Source organism: Prunus dulcis, chromosome 3 (genome assembly GCF_902201215.1).
Source record: "Prunus dulcis chromosome 3, ALMONDv2, whole genome shotgun sequence".
Classification (NCBI taxonomy): domain Eukaryota; kingdom Viridiplantae; phylum Streptophyta; class Magnoliopsida; order Rosales; family Rosaceae; genus Prunus; species Prunus dulcis.
In genome coordinates, this window is record NC_047652.1 from 6423023 (window position 1) to 6442293 (window position 19271).

General features: G+C 38.2%; 4 protein-coding genes across 4 annotated transcripts; 3 read left to right on the forward strand and 1 right to left on the reverse strand.

The window, feature by feature from the left end:
* The first annotated feature begins 931 nt into the window (after positions 1-931).
* On the forward strand, positions 932-4664 carry LOC117623499 (zinc finger BED domain-containing protein DAYSLEEPER-like). Its single transcript, XM_034354505.1, has 2 exons — positions 932-1167; positions 2370-4664. The coding sequence occupies exon 2, from the start codon at positions 2392-2394 to the stop codon at positions 4390-4392; it is 2001 nt and encodes a 666-aa protein (XP_034210396.1). The 5' UTR covers positions 932-1167; positions 2370-2391; the 3' UTR covers positions 4393-4664.
* A 332-nt stretch (positions 4665-4996) lies between these two features.
* Positions 4997-7554, forward strand: LOC117622636 (putative pentatricopeptide repeat-containing protein At3g15930). The gene is given in 3 exon segments (XM_034353379.1): positions 4997-7123; positions 7126-7201; positions 7204-7554. Coding segments are annotated over 3 exon segments (2247 nt in total). The 5' UTR covers positions 4997-5083; the 3' UTR covers positions 7335-7554.
* An 832-nt stretch (positions 7555-8386) lies between these two features.
* Positions 8387-10320, forward strand: LOC117620680 (checkpoint protein hus1). The gene is made up of 2 exons (XM_034350826.1): positions 8387-8674; positions 8948-10320. Exon 2 carries the CDS (start codon positions 8976-8978, stop codon positions 9933-9935), a length of 960 nt encoding a protein of 319 aa, XP_034206717.1. The 5' UTR covers positions 8387-8674; positions 8948-8975; the 3' UTR covers positions 9936-10320.
* Positions 10321-10619: 299 nt separating this feature from the next.
* LOC117621637 lies at positions 10620-17094 on the reverse strand. Its single transcript, XM_034352201.1, has 3 exons — positions 14644-17094; positions 13477-13657; positions 10620-12731 (listed from the first exon to the last, which is right to left on the reverse strand). Exons 1-3 carry the CDS (start codon positions 16636-16638, stop codon positions 10723-10725), a joined length of 4185 nt encoding a protein of 1394 aa, XP_034208092.1. The 5' UTR covers positions 16639-17094; the 3' UTR covers positions 10620-10722.
* Positions 17095-19271: the final 2177 nt, after the last annotated feature.

Below are 19271 nucleotides of genomic sequence, written 5' to 3' on the forward strand. Positions count from 1 at the left end.
CATACTCAAAACAAACATGGGAAAGGAAATAAAGTGATATCTTCCGGTTACTTTCCCAGCATTACCAAACGTGGGAAAGGAATCTTCCATTTCCTATCCCTTAGAAAATGACATGGAAAATGATTTTTCTTCAAATTCATTCCGTGAACCAAACGGGGCCTTAAGGTTTTTTAATACACTCATCCCACCCACCATCATTTCAAAAATGTCCCTACCCCTTCCCCCTTCATCTTTCCTTTCCTTTCCTTTCCTTTATTTTAGTAAAAAACGGTGTGAGAAAGTAGAATAGGAGAGTGTTTACTCACTTATGGCGAGGAAGTCATGAATCAAGAAAATCAGTAATATAGACAGAGAATGAATTGGAATTGGATGAAGTACTCCTTGTATTTAATCTAATAATTCTAAGTTCTTATCCAAATAATATCATCTTTTCGTTTGTTTGTAAAAAACGATGTGAGGAAGTAGGATTGGCCACCGTTGTAAGTAAATAGGGAAGGCATGAATTAGGAAATCAGTAATATAAACAGAAAATAAAATGGAATTGGATTACCTTCTCTTTCTAATTAATATAATAATTTCAGGTTCCTACCCAAATAAGTAAAACATGCCATAAAAGTTAAATAACAAAAATGGAAAGTGTGTAAATCCAACCTTTTGACCAAACCGTAGGGCAAAATCAACACATGGTAAAAACACGTGGCGGACTCCAATTGGTCCTCGAATGTAACTTTCCTTTCCCTAGCCGTTTCTTACTCTCCACGGCAAAACCAAACTCCTAAGCCAGGTGGGATCCATTGAAACGGACGGTCCAGATCAAGCCAAGTGAAAGTGGGCTCTATGTACGACCACACGGATTGGTGTAATGGACCATCACCCATATTTATATAAAATGGACCCCAAAGCCGCAAAATAAGTCAAGTCGTTTCGTTCTCGTAATCCCAAAACCGCACAAAAAGGCCTAAAAGCTCATAGCCCGAACCCTAATTTCAGGTTTAGGTCCATTAGGGTTTATCGGCCGAAAGCTCAAAACCTTCGAGCTCAAGCCCATCAACTTCGTCTTCTTCGTCCCAATTTTGAATTTCTTTTTTTTTTGGGACTCGAAATTAACCAATATTCAAATTTGGAGTTGCAGAGGCGGGTTCTTCATCTTCGGGGCTGCAATTTAGGGTAAGAAAATTTTCCTTTTAATTCTGGCTTCGGTTTTCTAAAATTTTGGATCTTGAACCTGTTGTTTTCTGTATTCTTTACTCGCAGATTTCTGGTTTTTTTCAAAGGTTCACTCTGATTGTTCTGAATGGTTAAGCTCTCTGGGTTCTGTTCAATTTAAAAGAAAAATTAGGGCTTTATGTTGTTCAATTTGTGTGGCTGTAAGCATATATGTATTTGAATGTGTTTCCGCTTACCTAAGCGTGGCGTGAGTAATTGTGTTTTTAGGGTTTAAGTTTTAACTTTTGGTTGCTGCAGAAACCCAATTACCTTTTACTTGCTTTATTTAGGTTTTTTTAACTAAAATATGCAAAAACACAGATATAGCTGCAGTCGCGAAACTTCAAAAGTATCCTCGCGTTTTAATCTGTTTTTGGTAGTTATATTCAAGGTACAATTGCTTTTCAGCGTAAGACAGTTTGTTCTTTTAGCATAAGGTACAAGTCACGTGCAGCAGGGCTCTGGTCTTTTTTTTGGTCGAAGGCTCTCCGTGTCTGTAGTGGGCATTTTCTTTTTCAGGCCCATAATGAAACGCATGTCATGATGTCACGGTGGTAATTTAAAGCCTAAGTTATATAACTACTCGGTCTTGGTTACACTGCCTTAGCCAAAAAAGAAGAAGATTATAGCTCTGTTTTAAGCAGTTTTTAGTTTTTATTTTAATTTTTTTTTCCAGAATTTGCAAGTTTGTATACATATGTAACTGTGATTCATAATTCAACTGCATACTTAATAACGTCTCGTGGAAATTCAGCATTCAATTTAAAAAGTTGTGCTCATGTTTTAGGTGATGTAATGATGGGAAGAATTATATCCCTGTGGTTCATTGTTCTGCTTTTGGTGATGCATTTTGCATCTTTATGTTGAACCTAAGTATCTAATACTAGCCCAATATGCATCTTTATGTTCATGTAGGTAAATCTTTTGTCAACTAACAGGCTCTGATAAGGACTTTGGTTCCCATTAATGTTAAAATGGATCTGTATTGGCACTTACTTTTGTGGGTCTGTTTTAAAAGAATTTCATATTACTTCCTTTTCTGAATTCTTTTTCTTTGATGCTGAATTTGGCTTGTGTTCCTCTGTTACTGGTAGATCAACCCGGCGTTTTCATTTGCTTGTGACATCTGCTTATTCATTCATTATATTCTCAATCTGTTTTAGGACTTCGCCTGCTTACTGGGAGATGGATATTCCTACTACTCCAACTGATAATAATGGGTTACCCAGTTCAGAAACCCAGACAAACAGGCGCAGGAGAAAGAAGTCTATTGTTTGGGAGTACTTCACAATTGAAACTGTTGGGGCTGGAAGTACTAAGGCTTTCTGTAAGCAGTGCAAGAGATCTTTTGCCTACATTACTGGTTCAAAGCTTGCAGGCACAAGCCACCTAAAACGACATATTGCCTTGGGAATCTGCCCAGTAAGTCGTCAGAAAAATCAGATGACTCCTTTTACACCAGGCTCCAAGACTGCTGCTACTGATGCACCAAAACGACGATCCAGAGCAAATTCTGGATATGCGAGAGTCTCTTTTGATCAGGACCGTTGCAATCATGACATTGCTAAGATGATAATTATGCATGGGTATCCACTTCACATTGCAGAACAACTAGGATTCGTCAATTTTGTCCAAACACTTCAACCACAGTTCAATTTGGTAAGCTGGAACACTGTTCAAAATGAATGCGTGGGTATTTACCTTAGAGAAAAACAAAACCTTTTGAATCTTATCAGTGGAATTCCAGGAAAGGTCAGCCTTACAGTGGATTTGTGGACTTCAAATCAGAACCTGGGCTATGTATTCTTAACAGGACACTTCATTGATGATCACTGGAATTTATATCGTCAGATTCTTAATGTTGTTATGGTACCATCTCCAGATTCAGGTGACACTTTTAGTCAAGCTATTTTGACCTGCTTATCCGATTGGAATCTGGAGGGCAGGTTGTTCACCCTCACACTTGACCAATCCCTCTCTAATGAAACCATAATTGGAAATCTTAAAGGGCTCCTTTCTGTCAAGAACCCACACATGCTCAACAGTCAGTTATTGCTACGAAATTGCTATGCTCGCGTTTTGAGTAGTGTTGCATGTGATGTACTGGTGGCAATGCGCGAAACAATTGCGAAAGTTCGTGAAAGCGTCAAGTTTGTGAAAACTTCAGAATCCCATGAAGAAAAGTTTGTTCAGCTGAAGCAACAACTTCAAGTTCCTAGCACAAAGAACCTTTCAGTCGATGACCTAACTAAATGGGACACAACTTATCATATGTTGGTGGCAGCTTGTGAATTGAGGGAAGTATTTGCTTGCTTGGATACATATGATCCTGATTACAACATAAATATATTGTTGGAGGAATGGAAGCAGGTAGAGACTCTATGCACATACTTAAAGCTTTTGTTTGATGCAGCCAACGTTGTAACTGCCCCAGTGTACCCTTCAGCCAATGTATTCTTTCAGGAAGTATCAAGAATTCAAATGGAACTGATGCATGCAGCCATGAGTGTGGATCCCTTTGTCAGCTACCTGATGAGACCTCTGTATGAAAAGTTTGACAAATATTGGGAAAACTGCTGCCTTGTTTTAGCAGTTGCTGTTATTATGGATCCAAGGTACAAAATGAAAATTGTAGAGCTCGAGTTCAACAGAATCTATGGTGAGAATGCTGAGACATGGATTAGGATTGTTGATGATGGCATTCATGAACTGTTCCTTGATTACATGATGCAGATGCTTACTCTACCTGAAACACCAATGGATGAAGGGAATGACAGCATCATCAAAACAGAGGCACCCGAAGAAGCATCTCAGGAGGGGTCTCTGCTGTCTTCTGTGGATGGGCTCCAAGATTTTGAATTGTACATATCTGATATCACAGGTGGCCAGCAAATGAAGTCAGAACTAGATCAGTATCTGGAAGAGGCCTTTACGGATCGAGTGGAAGACTTCGATGTTCTGGTTTGGTGGAGACTGAACAGAATGAAGTACCCAACTCTCTCTAGGATGGCTTCTGATATTTTGTCGATATCGGTGTCTACCGTTGCCTCTGACTCTGTGTTTGACACTGAAATAAAAAGAATGGATAGTTACCAGACTTCATTAGGTCCAGCAACTCTTGAGGCCCTTATCTGCGCCAAAGATTGGCTTAAATATGGATCATTCCCACAACCTCCAGCACTTTAAGTTTCTGATAGTTATGTTCTCAAAATGGAATTTTAGGCATGGGTTTCATTTTGTTCTTTTAGGTAGATCATTGGTAGTCTCATTTTGATGGTTTTTAGATGTTAACACAATGCTAGTTAAATTTTGTTTTTCCTCCATCATAGGATGCTTACAGTTCCAAAATTTTGTGTTAGTACAGCAATTGTTTACGTTCTTGGATTAGTAAATGAGCTGCAAGATTAATTGGCCCAGTGCAACCATATTCTTCCATTGATTCTGTTATCTTCCTACAATGTTGATTTTCTTTACTTCTTGCAGCTTTATGTTATGATCATTCAAGAGCAGTAAATTTCTTTTTACGTTTTCCTAATACTTTTTGAAGCCATCCAATTCTCCTTGGGATGAAATTGTAGAGTAGAGTTGCTGATTCTTTTACGTTAGTAATTCTTGTTAGAAAGATGTTCTTAAAAATAATAATAAATATTGAATGGGAATGGGACGGTTTTGAAAAGATGTTCTACCCCATTGTTTTGTTCATGATATATAATGATGGTGTCTTTTTCTTCATATTGGTTTACTTTAAAAGAAAATCACATCTAACAAGATTTGAGCCTGTGTCAATTTGTGTGTACATATTTAACTTCATCTCTGGACTGTTCATCATATCAAAGAGAAAAACAACCCATGCAACATCTGATGCTTTTCTCTTTGTATGACATTCTTTCTTGCCCTCAAAGTGAAAACTCACTGGCTCTACTCATCTTTAAGCTTTTCAGTTCATCATTCTTTAAAGTCGAAAATGATCTCTATGGCTTCTGTGGCTCCAACCCACTTCCCCACACACCCCCACCTTCAGTCTTTTGAAAACCCACCAGTTACTCTCTTTGAGAACTGCAAGTCCATGGAACAACTCAAGCAAATCCATGCCCAAACAATGAAAACAGGCCTCACGGCACATCCAATGGTGCTTAACAGAATTATAGTCTTCTGTTGTACTGATGAATTTGGCGACATGAAGTATGCCCGTCGGGTGTTTGACACAATTCCTGAACCAAGTGTTTTTCTTTGGAATACGATGATGAAAGGCTATAGTAGGATACGTTACCCTGATTATGGGGTTTCTATGTATTTCACAATGCAAAGGGTGAGTGTCAAACCCGACTGCTATACATTCCCATTCTTGTTGAAGGGATTTACGCGTGAAATTGCTTTGGAATGTGGCAAAGAGTTGCACGCTTCTGTGTTGAAGTATGGGTTTGATTCTAATGTTTTTGTTCAAAATGCATTGGTGCACATGTATTCTATTTGTGGTTTAATTGATATGGCACGTGGGGTTTTTGATATGATTTGTGAGAAGGAGGTTGCTACTTGGAATGTAATGATTTCTGGGTACAATAGAGTCAAGAAGTATGATGAATCCTGGAAGCTCTTCAATTGCATGCAGAAAAAGGGAGTATTGCCCACTTCAGTTACTCTTGTCTCGGTGCTATCAGCCTGCTCCAAATTGAAGGATTTAGATGCCGGGAAACAGGTTCATAAGTGTGTCAAGGAGTGCCTGATTGAACCCACTTTAGTTTTGGAAAATGCTTTGGTTGATATGTATGTAGCTTGTGGGGAAATGAATGCTGCGCTTAAAATTTTTGAAAATATGAAAACTAAGGATGTAATTTCTTGGACTACAATTGTTAAGGGGTTTGCCAATTCAGGACAAGTTGATTTAGCTCGAAACTACTTCGATGAGATGCCAGAAAGAGACTATATTTCTTGGACTGCAATAATAGATGGGTACGTCCAGGTAAACCGGTTCAAAGAGGCATTGGAACTTTTCCGCCAAATGCAGACTTCATATGTAAAACCAGATGAGTACACTATGGTAAGCATTTTAACAGCCTGTGCACATCTAGGAGCGCTTGAACTAGGAGAATGGATAAAAACCTACATTGACAAAAACAAGATCAAAAATGACACCTTTGTTAGAAATGCTTTAATAGACATGTATTTCAAGTGTGGAAATGCTGAAAAAGCTTTGAGGGTTTTTGATGCGATGCTTCATAGGGACAAATTTACATGGACGGCAGTGATTGTTGGCCTTGCTACTACTGGACATGGTAGAGAAGCTCTTGGCATGTTCTCTCAGATGGTAGAATCTTTGGTAACTCCAGACCAGATAACTTTCATTGGTATTCTCTGTGCGTGTACTCACTCTGGCATGGTAGATGAAGGAAGAAAGTTTTTCGCCAGTATGATCACCCAACATGGGATTGAGCCTAATGTTACGCATTATGGGTGCATGGTGGATCTTCTTGGCCGAGCAGGGCATCTAATCGAAGCTTTTGAGGTTATACAGAATATGCCAATGAAACCAAATTCAGTTGTGTGGGGAGCTCTTCTTGGTGCTTGTAGAATGCATAAAGATGCAGAACTGGCTGAAATGGCAGCTAAAAAGATGCTCGAGTTGGAGCAGGACAATGGGGCTGTTTACGTTCTCTTGTGCAATATATATGCAACTTGCAATAAATGGGAAAATTTGCGTGAAGTCAGGCAAATGATGATGAATAGGGGAATCAAGAAAACCCCTGGTTGCAGTTTGATAGAGTTGAATGGTATCGTCCATGAGTTCATAGCTGGGGATCTGTCACATCCTCAATCCGAAAAAATCTATTCCAAGTTGGATGAAATGATCAAAGACTTGAAATTTGCAGGGTATTCGCCGGATTCATCGGAGGTTTTTCTTGATATAGGGGAGGAGGATATAAAGAGAGTGCAGTATGCAGGCACAGTGAGAAGTTAGCAATTGCCTTTGGACTGATCAGCTCAGGACCTGGTGTGACAATAGAATCATGAATGATCTTAGAATCTGTGTGGATTGCCACAGCATGGCAAAGTTGGTCTCCAAGGTTTATGATAGAGAGGTGATTGTTAGGGATGGAACTCGGTTTCACCATTTCAGACAAGGCTCATGATCATGTAAAGATTATTGGTGACAGTTTAATAAAGGATAAAGAGTATATAACTTGGTGATTTAACTCTCTCTCTACCGAATATCTGATATTCGAATGATTGTAACATTGAGACGTGATAATTTCTCTGGCATTTGCCATTGATAGATTAAGCCTTGTGCATTTCCTTTTCTTCAATCTCTATCACTCATGAAGAAAATACAATCATCCCATCATTCTCCCATTAACGAAAGTCTCATCACTATTTTTAGTATTAATGGAGGTGGAATAAGAAGGATTATCGCTCGAGTTATATTCATTATCCTAGAATATGAGCGTCAGGTAAAAAGATCAAAACCAAAACTCTATATGTTTAGTGCCAATTTTAATTATGAGCAATATATAGTACCAAACTTAGTTCACCAAACAATGTTTCATTCATTAGAATATATGAGTCCAATCTCCATTTTTGTTAGTTGATAACATGTTATAGGATCTTTTAGGATTTAATACAGTGGCATGTGTAACACTGTTTCTATATAAATTTTAGGAACATTTTGATAGCAAAAGACTCTAAAAAGGTATAAATTTAATTTCAATATTTTTTAATAACCAAAATAGTATTTTTACTGCAGTAAAAGTAAAATAAAAGATGTGATGTTGATATTTAAACCATGTTTTTTCTCAACTGTTAGATTAGATTTAAGGGTAGCTAACCACAACTTCCTTGGACCATAGGGTCGAGGAGAATGAGAATGAATTCTTGAAACAAGAAGCAGTACTTTTATTATATTGACACACCCACTCACCCAATCCCTAGTACGTTCCCCTTAGAGCACTTTCATCCATTTGCCGTGACAAACGATAAGGGCAAGTAAGGGTGGTTACTGTTTACTTGAATAGTATATGCCCTAGCAATTGTTTTTTGTGCTTTTTCACCTATTGTTATGGCAACCCAAGGATAATTACTATTCACATGAAATTAATAAATAAATTTTTTATAGGTATGTTTAACTTTTTTTTTGAATTTTTTGGTAATTTTTCAGAATTTTTTTCGGTTTTTTTTTAAAAAAAATTTCTTCGCAGACTTCAGCGCCTATCCGCTGGAGCTGATTTTGGGAGACCGGGGGCCTTTTGCCTGGGAGGGCTGTCCGCTGGAACTGCTCTTACCCCTACCAATTTATCACCCATCCCACCCCTTGGAATCTATTCGTCCAAAAAAACCCTCTCCGAACCCAATATCTTCCAAGAGACCAAGAATCATGTGGGCTCATCAGCTATAGCACTCTCCCTCATGAGCCCTCGATTGCTCGTCTGCTGTCGGCGGTCAGGTACTGTTGTGTAGCAGCGACGTCGTCTATCAGGTAATGTTCTCTCCTCTGGAACTGAGTCTTTAAATCTTTCCTTCCAGATCGATACCGTACCGCGATTGGGTACGCTCGATTCATATCGAAATTCGTAGAGGGGTGAGCGAATTAGGCAACTATGGGTGGAATAAAGGAAATAAAAGAATGGGCTTGCATATATAAAAACTATGGGTGGAAGCATCTTAAGATTGCAATTTTAATCACATTCTGCACTGATGAATAAATGCACTAACCCTTCTTTGGCTTGCCTTCAATCATTTTCTTGAGAAGTGAGACAGGAACAGTAAAGTATAGAGAGATGAAGTTCAAGGCATTTCTTACAGAGAATGGTGTAAATCTTTTGGAAAAGAGGTTCCTACCAGCACTAGACAAGATGGGAAAGATATGCCATCTCTATCTCAATAGAGACCATGCTATCTTCCTCCACAACCTTCTCAATGGTGATGGAGTTCAGTCTATTGCTCAGTTTCGCAAAGAAGCTCTTTTCGATGACTATCGAATCTCCAGCCAGAATGAGGACCGCATTGCCTTTGCAGTAGACATTTCTCTTCTCCACCGTGCTCTTCGTAGTAGTGTCAGCATCTGTACTGAGTTTGGAAATGGGCCTACCGCCAATCGTCTCCAGATTAAATTGGTTAAGAAGCTGCCTCCAAATTCTACTCAACCAATGCCTTTCCTTACTTTTGAGACCAAGGGTTATAAATCTGCTGTAATTCAGGATGTGCCAATCTCAAAACCTATGTCCAGAGCTCAGGTCCTTGAACTTCAAACTGCTCTTGATATGGCTCAAGATTTGCCTCAGACTCTGGTTCAGGTTCCGGATTTGAATCAGTTGCAGAACTTTGTGGATCGGATGAGGCATGTGGGCGAGTTGCTCAATATTTCCATAAGCAAGTATGGGGATTTACACATTCAGATTTCCACCACATTAATCACACTTGGTGCTGTGTTTCAGAAGCTGTTGGTCTTAGGTGAAAGAGCTGATGCTCCATCTGAAGATCTAAACCTCAGTGCTCAGACTCGGTCAGCAAGGGCGATTTTGAGGGGAGAAGCTCAATCTGTGCAAGTGAGTGTGAAGCATTTTGGCAAGAGCCTTCAGTGCCACTTGGCTAAGCCGGATTGCGCTTTCTATGGGATTGCTCCACAAGGTGCTTGCTTGACAGTGATCTTCCAGTTTTTCATTCCTGGTTCCCATCAAATGGACAAGTCAATCAGTCTACATTGCAGACTTCCTGTACTGGACCAAGGGTCAGGTTGAGGAACTTAGGTGGGTTTGCCATGCATGGTTAAGCTTTAGAACTTTGGGTTAAATAGTCAGTTTGTTAAATATCTTGGCAAATTGATTCTGATTTTTAGTTTGAGTAGCTGTACATGCTATTGTTGTATTCTGCCAATGACATTTTAGACCCATGACTCATTTTCTTTGTGAATATGCACATCCCTTTACAAGCTGGTTGTGGAAGTTTTGGTCATGACATGATGAAATGGAAAGAAATGCCTACTTGAATTGTTATGAAAGCAAAAATATAACGTCAAATAGTTGCAAGGATAGATGATTCTTAGCACAGATTGCTGTTATTATGTATATACATTTTGGTGATTTGAAGCATCAAGCTATTGTATAATTGAAGCTCCAAGATTTAGAATGTCTGGTGCCTGCCACATGTTTGACAAAATAAAGATCCAATTTAACAGGTGCCTTCAGACGTGAGTGTTTATAACATGCTTGAAGCATCTGATCACAAATGCAACCATGAGAACTATTGAAAAAACGATCTAACAATTTGCTCTTGAATAAATTTGGTGTGTGGGATTTACTTTAATTTCATATTCAGACCAAAACACAACCTGAATTTTATCACTCTCCTTATTGGGGGATGTGATTTGTGTTTTCCATGTCATATTCTTTCGGTTCCATTTAGCTTCTACCAAACAAATAAAATGCGAGAAAAATGACACAGAAATTGTACATAAATTTCCAGCTACAAAGAGATGGTGCCTTAATGTTATGTGTTACACCATTCATTCTGTACATAATTTCTCACTTACAGGGTAGGATCCTCTGTAAGACAAAGCTTATTCAATATCTCATCCAAAGCCCCGAATGCAACCTTGTATCGGTCTTGTGATTTCCTCCCTTCTTCCACAACTTGCACAATGCATTTATACAAATGGTCATACCTGTGAACTGGGTTATTAATGTCAATGCCACTGCAGCTATGATCAAAAATGTAATTGCGTTCAATATCCTTTCTCCATCGCGAAAGGACGTATTGAGCCGGGATCTCCTCCACGCCATTTTGGTTAAGGACTGATAGTGCGTGCCTGCACAAATATCCCCTCAAGTTGAACATGCCACAGATGCAAAGGACCTCCATCTCAGATGGATTATACAAAACCTCATAGTCTCTCACCTCTCTCCTATTTCCATCAACTTCAGTTTGTTCCTTCACTATGTGTGTTATGACTGGCCCATCAGGATTTAACTGACTAGTGCTGAAACAAGAGTACATTCCTTCTACCTCTGATTCAAACTTCCTAAGAATGTCATTAGTGTACACTTTGGAGAGTTGCAACTCAAAATAGCATCCTGACTTCAACATATAACTCGAATTTCTTGAATCCAAATCTGCCAAGGCTTCCAGCCGATGATGCGTTTGCAGAGCTTGATCATACTTATCTAAAAATTCCTTTAAAGGAGTATCTTTATGAAGAAATTCTTTGAAGTATGAAGAGACAACCTCACTTGGTTGCACAGGGGACATCCCTGCCAAAAATATATCCTTCAAATATACTGGAACCCACCGCTTCCGATCGTCGAATAATGCTTTAAGCCATTTATGATCTCTAATTCCATGGCGCTGGACCATATCCTCCCAAGCTGCTTCAAATTCCTCCACCCTCAGAGAGTAGTAAACTGCTCTACTAAAAGATTCTTTAATTGCTTCATACTCGAACAATCCTCCCAAATTTTCTGGAAATTTTTGCATTATATGTGATAAGCAAAGACAATGAGAAGCTCTGGGGAAAACATCAGAAATGGCAGTTTGCAATGTTCTGCATTGACTAGTAATGATCGCTTGAGGAGGGCGTCCCAGTATGCATGTGAGCCAAGCTCTAAACAACCATGTATAGGATTCAACTGTCTCACTTGCAAGTAAACCACAGCCTAGCAGCACAGATTGTCCGTGATGATTTACTCCAATAAATGACACCAGCGGGACTTCAAACTTGTTTTCCAAGCATGTAGTGTCAATGGCAACTATATCACAGAAATAACTGTAAGCAACCCTTGTCCTCGCATCAGCCCAGAACAAATTTCTCAAGCATCCTTTCTCATTTAGATCCACCACATAAAAGAAGTTTGGATCCATTAACTGCAAGCGAGAAAAGTAATTCTGAACTGCTTGGGCATCTCCTTCTTTAAGCTTCAATTGATTGGAGTAGTCAACTCTATTCCCAGATTCTCCTTCATCAACATCTATGCTTCCATTACCCTCAGAATCAATGATCACTGTTCGAAATAGCCTGATCTTTTGCACTTCTTCAGCAGTATCTAACTGCAACGCTCTTTTAGTTCCCACACCTACGCTCTTGTGAGATTTATAAAATTTTCCACTTGCTGGACTAATCAAATGGTTGTGCTCAAGCTCAACTTCAATAACTCTCCACCTGTTCGAGTCCATTAACCTAAACTTTATCATTGCTGGACAACCGGTTCTAGTTTCTGGCCTTGGGCGATTTGCTTCACTCTTCTTTTTGAAACCTGCGCTACTGCAGCTAAGTTTTCCTCTGTATCTTTCCTTGCTCTTTCTATACCACGTATTGCTTACCCTAACCCCAAATCCCTGTTGCTTGGCATAGCAATTGTAGAAGTAATACACATCCTCGTAAGAATCAAATTCCATTCCAACAACAGGAGGGAGAGGGTTCTCGCCTTGAATAATGCCAGTTTGACTGATAAAATCTGTCATTGCACAGTCTCCTTCAATCTCAAATTCATCAGCATCATCATCGCCCGCTGGCTCCGTGTTCAGAGAAACTTCATCCATATCTAAACAGACATAAAGCCAGGAAACCAGTTAACAAGGAAAGGAAAAGCCATACATAACAATAAAGTAGAAAAACCAGGTACACTTAGCATAAATCCTCCACTTTCCAACTCTCAAAACTAATCTCTCAAACGATTTCCTAATAGAATCAGCTACCTTCATTGAACATTTGAATAAAAATATTCAAAGTTAGTAACAATATACCGATTTCTTTACTATCCAGAGCACTAGACCCTAAAAATCTGGGGTTTGGTCCTTAAAAACGAGAAACCCAAGAACTAATCTTGAATTCTAAAATCTGCACTGTTAGGAATTGGAAAAACAAACATCACTTCAGCTTAAATTTCTGGGTACTGTTCAGTAAACTTTTTCTCACATTGTTTGAAAGTTGAAACACCAAAAAAGGCAAAAAGGCCAACAGCCCTTTCTAGATTTTCCTCCATCTTCTCAGCAATCAACCAAGGTACAACTTTTTAGTTGTTTTGACAAACATAAGTTAAACTTCACCGAATTTGAAAGTGAAAATCGATCAAACAAAAAGGAACTAACAAAATAACACTCTACCCAGCTGAGCCTATTACACAACCAGACTAATTTGAGTACTAACTTGATACATACAAATAACATCCAGAATTTTGGCTTCTTTTCTCGAATTCTTCATTTTTCTCGGGAAACAAACAACAGAGAACAGAGCAGGTGAATGCTTTGGCAAATTGAATTAGAATTCGATGAGTCTTCCGGGTTTACCTGATCGGAGAGTCGCGGGGGAGCTTCCGGAAAATCGGCAAGTACACTCGCTCAGCAAGGAAAGTGGCGCGTGACGTACAAAGTGGCTTAGTTCGATCGAACTGAACTGAAGGTTTTTTTTCTGAACTGAACTGAACTGAACTGAAGTTTGATATGGGGCTAAAATATCAAAAATGCCCCTCTATGGTTTTTTTCTCTCTTTCGATAATATCATTGGCCTCCTCCCTGCCGGGTTTGGGCGTTTTGTTCTTGTGCCTAATTTGACTCAGAATTTTGAGTCAATAAAGACAAACTAAACTAAAACTTGAATTTTTGATCTAAAAATAAAACTTTAACTTGCATTTTGTCTTCTTTTACATTCAACTCTCTCATTCTCTAATATCGATTATACAATAAAAAAATTTATTGGGTAACTTTTGATCTTGTATTTTTTTAATACTGAAAGAACAAAATCAACATTTTATATCTTTCGATTTTCTTGATATGATCTGGTATGTATAAAGCTAAGCTTTATTTAGATATAAAGTTTCAGTTAACAATTTGACAACATAACACACCGAATTTACAAAAGAGCGTCACGTTCTATGCTACATAACCCTACTGAGGCAAGAAGCCATCAAAGAGCTACCCAGTTTTTTGTCTTTTTTGGTTTCATTTGTGTTGTAGAAGTTGTATATAAGAACTCAGGCAGCGACAGAGCTCTTTTTGGGCCATTAAGCTTTTTCATTTTTTGAGATACTTTGTCTACTTATATTTTTCACACTCATTCTCTCAACTTTATTGAGAGAGGCCTCTAATAAAATCCAATTTCTCTCCCCAAAACATAAAAAGTCTGGTTTGATGGTAAACTGGCACAGAAGGCAGCTGTGAGATCTTGGCTAGCCAAAAGTGAAAACAAAGACTGGTTCATATCTATTGTGCAAAATTGTATGGACAATCACAGTACAGTTCTTAATAATGTGAAACTCTGATAGAGATGAGGAAAAATACATACAAGCTGACCCTCTCATGCTTCCTACTTATATATGGTATTGGCATTCTTCACAGATAACAGGTTGAAGCTATCCTTTCCGCCATCTGATGAGAGAGTGAGAGGAGGAAAAGGTATATAAAACTAAATTCATAATTACAAAATATGTGGCACCTTAACATTACAACTCATTCGTGTTTGTCCTCTACATCATGAACCCTATTCAATGACTCTTCAAATGCTTGCAATGCTACCTTGTAATGGTCAAGAGAAATCACACCTTCCTCTACAATTTGCAAGGCACTTCTATATAACTGATTGAACCATTGCATGCGGTTGGTGTCATCGGCATTACTGGAGCCATGATCTGGAATATATATACGCTTGAAATCCTTTTTCCATCTCGACAAAATGTACTTGGAAGGGATCTCCTCCACTCCATTAAAATTAAGCACACACAATGCATGTCGACATAAATACCCATAGAAGTTAAAGCAACTGCAAATGCAACGAACCTCGCCTGCTGTTCTGTTGTACAGAACTTCATAATCTCTAATCTCTCGCCTATTTCCCTCAACCACAACACGCTCCTTGACCAAGAATATTATGATTGGCCCGTCAACGTGTAACTGTGTAGTGCTAAAACAAGAATACATCTCCTCCACTTCAAATTGAAACTTCTTGAAAATTTCTCTTGTGTAAACTTTTGAAAGCTGGAACTCAAAGGAACATCTTGTTTTTAAAGTGGGACTTGAGCTTCGTGACTCAATATCTGCAAGAGCTTCTTCCTTATGCTTCTTTTGCAGAGCCAATTCATACTTATCAAGAAATTCTTTCAGTGGAGTTTGTTTGTGCACATATCTGTCAAAAAATGGACTTAAGGTTTCACCTGGACGTGCAGCCGACATTCCAGTAAAAAATGTCTCTTTTAAATAAACTGGAGCCCACCGAAATCGGTCTTCATATAAAGAACGAAGCCACTCATGATCACCAACCCCAAAACGCTGAATCATGAATCCCCATGCTGCTTCAAATTCATTCACCTTCAGAGTTTCATAAACTGCTTTAATCAATGCCTTCCTAATGGCATCATAGTTGCGCAATCCTCCTAATTTTTCGGGAACTTTTTTAATGATGTGTGACAAACCAAACCGATGATGGCATCTTGGAAATACCTCTGCAATTGCACTCTGTAAAGCCTTGCACCTGTCAGTAATAATTGTTTGTGGAAACTGTCCTGATACACATGTAAGCCAAGCTCTGAACAACCAAGTATAAGATTCCGTTGTCTCCCCAGCAAGCAGGGCACAACCAAGCAATACTGTCTGCCCATGGTGATTTATCCCTACAAATGCCACAAGTGGGATCTCATATTTATTTGACAAATATGTGTTGTCAAAGTATATCACATCAGCAAAATAACCACAGGCTGCCCTACACCGAGCATCCATCCAGAACACATTCCTTAACCGCCCATCATCATTGAGGTCCATCAAGTAAAAGAAGTTCGGATTAGTCAACTGCATTCGGCAAAGATAGTTATAGATTGCTTGTGTGTCACCTTTTTTAAGGTTCAACTGATTGGGATGATCAGGAAAATTCCTGATATCTGTTGGATTCGAATTTGAGGTCCCATCGACCCCTGAATCTATCACAAGTGCTCGGTACAACTTAATTGTTCGTTTTTCTGCATCTGAACTTGACTGTGACTTCCTTTTCATTCCACTTCCCACCTTCTTAATTGATTTGTAGATCTTAGCACCTAACAAATGGTTATGTTCAAGTGTAACTTCAAGTACCCTCCACCTCTTGGAGTCCACTAACCTCATCCTTAACATTGCAGGACAGCCAGTTCTTGTTTCTTTTCTTAAACGGTTTACATCTTTAATTCTTTTGAAACCCTGGCTGCTGCAACAAAGTACTGCACCATACTTCTCTCTACTGTTCCTCTTAAACCATGAATTCTTCACTCTAACACGAAATCCCACTTCCTTAGCATAGCAGTTGTAATAATTATAAGCATCATCATAAGACTCAAATTCCATTCCAACAGCGGGGGCAACAAATTGCTTTCTTCCTTCAAGGACACCATTTTCAACATCTAATTCTGTCAGGACACCATCTCTATCAGTTACAATATCATTGCACTCACCATCTGGTACTTGCTCAATGTTAGCAGAGGCTACTTCCATCCGAAAGACAAGTGATAAATTCAGAAACCAATCTACACAAAAAAGGAAAAAACAAAGAATCTAATATATATTATTCGGCTAACACTAAATACCATCCAATCAATTGTCCAAGACTCCAAACACAACTTTTAATAAAAATAACGCTAGATCAAACAAATAAGTACTCACTTTAACCATCAGAAACATAGTTGCCTAATTCGCTCACCCCCTACGGATTTCGATCTGGATCGAGCGTACCCAATTGCTGTACGATATCGATCTGGAACGAAAGATTTAACGACTCAGTTCCAGAAGAGAGAACAGTACCTGATAGACGACGTCGCTGCTACACAACAGTACCTGACCGCCGACGGCAGACGAGCAATCGAGGGCACATGAGGGAGAGTGCTATAGCTGATGAGCCCACGTTTGATTCTGGGTCTCTTGGAAGATATTGGGTTCGGAGAGCATATTTTTTTGGACGAATAGATTCCAAGAGGTGGGATGGGTGATAAGTGAACAGATGTAAGAGCAGTTCCAGCGGACAGCCCAGCCCAGGAAAAAGGCCCTCGGTCTCCCAAAATCAGCTCCAGTGGTGACATCCAGCCCGGGCAAAGGCCCAAGGCAAGATAGGCTCTGAAGTCACCGAATAAATTATTTTAAAAATTGAAATTTTTTTTTTGAAAAATTACCAAAAAATTCAAAAAAAAATTTATGCATACATAGTAAATTTTTATTTATTAATCTCATACATATAAATAAAATTAATCTTATGTGAATAGTAATTGCCCTTATTTGCCCTAACCCTTTGCCATGGCCATAGTTTAAAATATCGAGAATATTATCATTTTTTTGGGTCACAGATATTTTGAAAAGTATTCATACACATATCATATAAATATCGATAATATCAGAAAATATCAATGTAGATAATTTCGCTTACATTTCAACAATATTTTGTCAAAATATCATTATAATATCGAAAATGTCGATATAATGAAAAAAAGAAGGAAAAAAAACACAAAACACACGCAAAGGGGATTTCGAACCCCCTTACCATGTAATGTATAAAGTTAAAATATTGTAGTAAATCATTATATATAAATGACTATGGTGTGTCTAATCTTCTTTCATTAATTACTACATATTTTCTACGCTCACAGCGTTTGTCAGTTCGCTATATAATCAACTTAAATCAGTTAAACTCATCTTGTAATGCATTTCCCTTCAACTTTTTGTGATAAACTAATAGATAATTTACTGAATAAACATCCTCCAAAGTTTCAATAAAAATTTCCAAGTTTTTCTTACAATTTCAATGGTTTTTATTCAATTTTTATCGATATCGATAATATCCCGATATTTTTATCAAAATTTTCGTGTTTTTGGACGACCACTATTTCCGATATCATCGATATTTTGGACATTTGCCATGGCAAATGGGTGGAAGTGTTCTATGGGGGAACGTACTAGAGATTTGGTGGGTGGGTGTGTTAATATAATAAAATTAATGCTTTTAGTTTCAAGAATTCAGTCTCGTTCTCTTGGACCCTATGGTCCAAGGAAGTTGTGGTTACCTACCCTTGGATTTAATCTAAGAATTGAGAAGAAGAAAAAAGGTTTAAATATCAATTTGTCATCTTTTATTTTACTTTTACTGCAGTAAAATACTACTTTGGTTATTAAAACCTTTTTTTTTTTTTTTTTTTAAAAGAAGTGTTTAATATAAGAGATGAAAAACATGAACAAAAAACTCATCTACTCAATTGGTTGTTGCCATGATTGTTCAAATGACATAGTTGTTGGATAACTAGAAACCTTGTTTTCCCTATACTCGTCAAAGGCTTTGCATTTGCTTAAAGGTTAGATGCGATGGTGGGTTTGAGGGCGACGTTTTTAGTGGCGGTAATGTTCATTTGGGCCATGTGTTTTATGGTTTTGTTATTTTGGATTTTGTTGGCTTTATTTTAGATTATACTCAATTGTAGTGATGTGGGCTAGTAGTTGTTAGTTGAACTAGTTACTACAGCATTGGCAATACCTATTTCGTGAACAATAACGCTACGGGCACCAACTTGTTTACCAATTTTTGAATACCAACACATGTGGCACATGACATGGCAACCTATGTCATCTGTCACCTCATTTATTTTAATTACATAATTTGTTATATAAATAAAAGAATTTCACACCGAAAAAAGAAAAAAGAAAAAAAGAAAAAAGAAAAAAGAAAAAAGAAAAAAGAATAAAGAAAAAAGAAAAAAGAAAAAGAAAAAGAAATTCTTTTATTTATATAATAAATTATGTAATTAAAATAAATGAGGTGGCAAATGACATAGGTTGCCATGTCATGTGCCACATGTGTTGGTATCCAAAAGTTGGTAAACAAGTTGGTGCCCGTAGCGTTACTCTTTCGTGAAAGCCCACTATATTGGTGCTAATGCCTGCTATATTGGCAATATCTATTCTAGTTACCAGTGTGTACCAACCGTGGGCAAATTAAAATTGATGATAAAACTGAAAATATGACGTTGCAAATGATATGTATTATGTCACATGCCACATAAGTTGGTAACAAAGTTGGTGCCCTAGCGTTATTGCACAGCATGTAAACTTTTTCAAAAATATAATGTCCGTGTTTCCATCTACCAGGT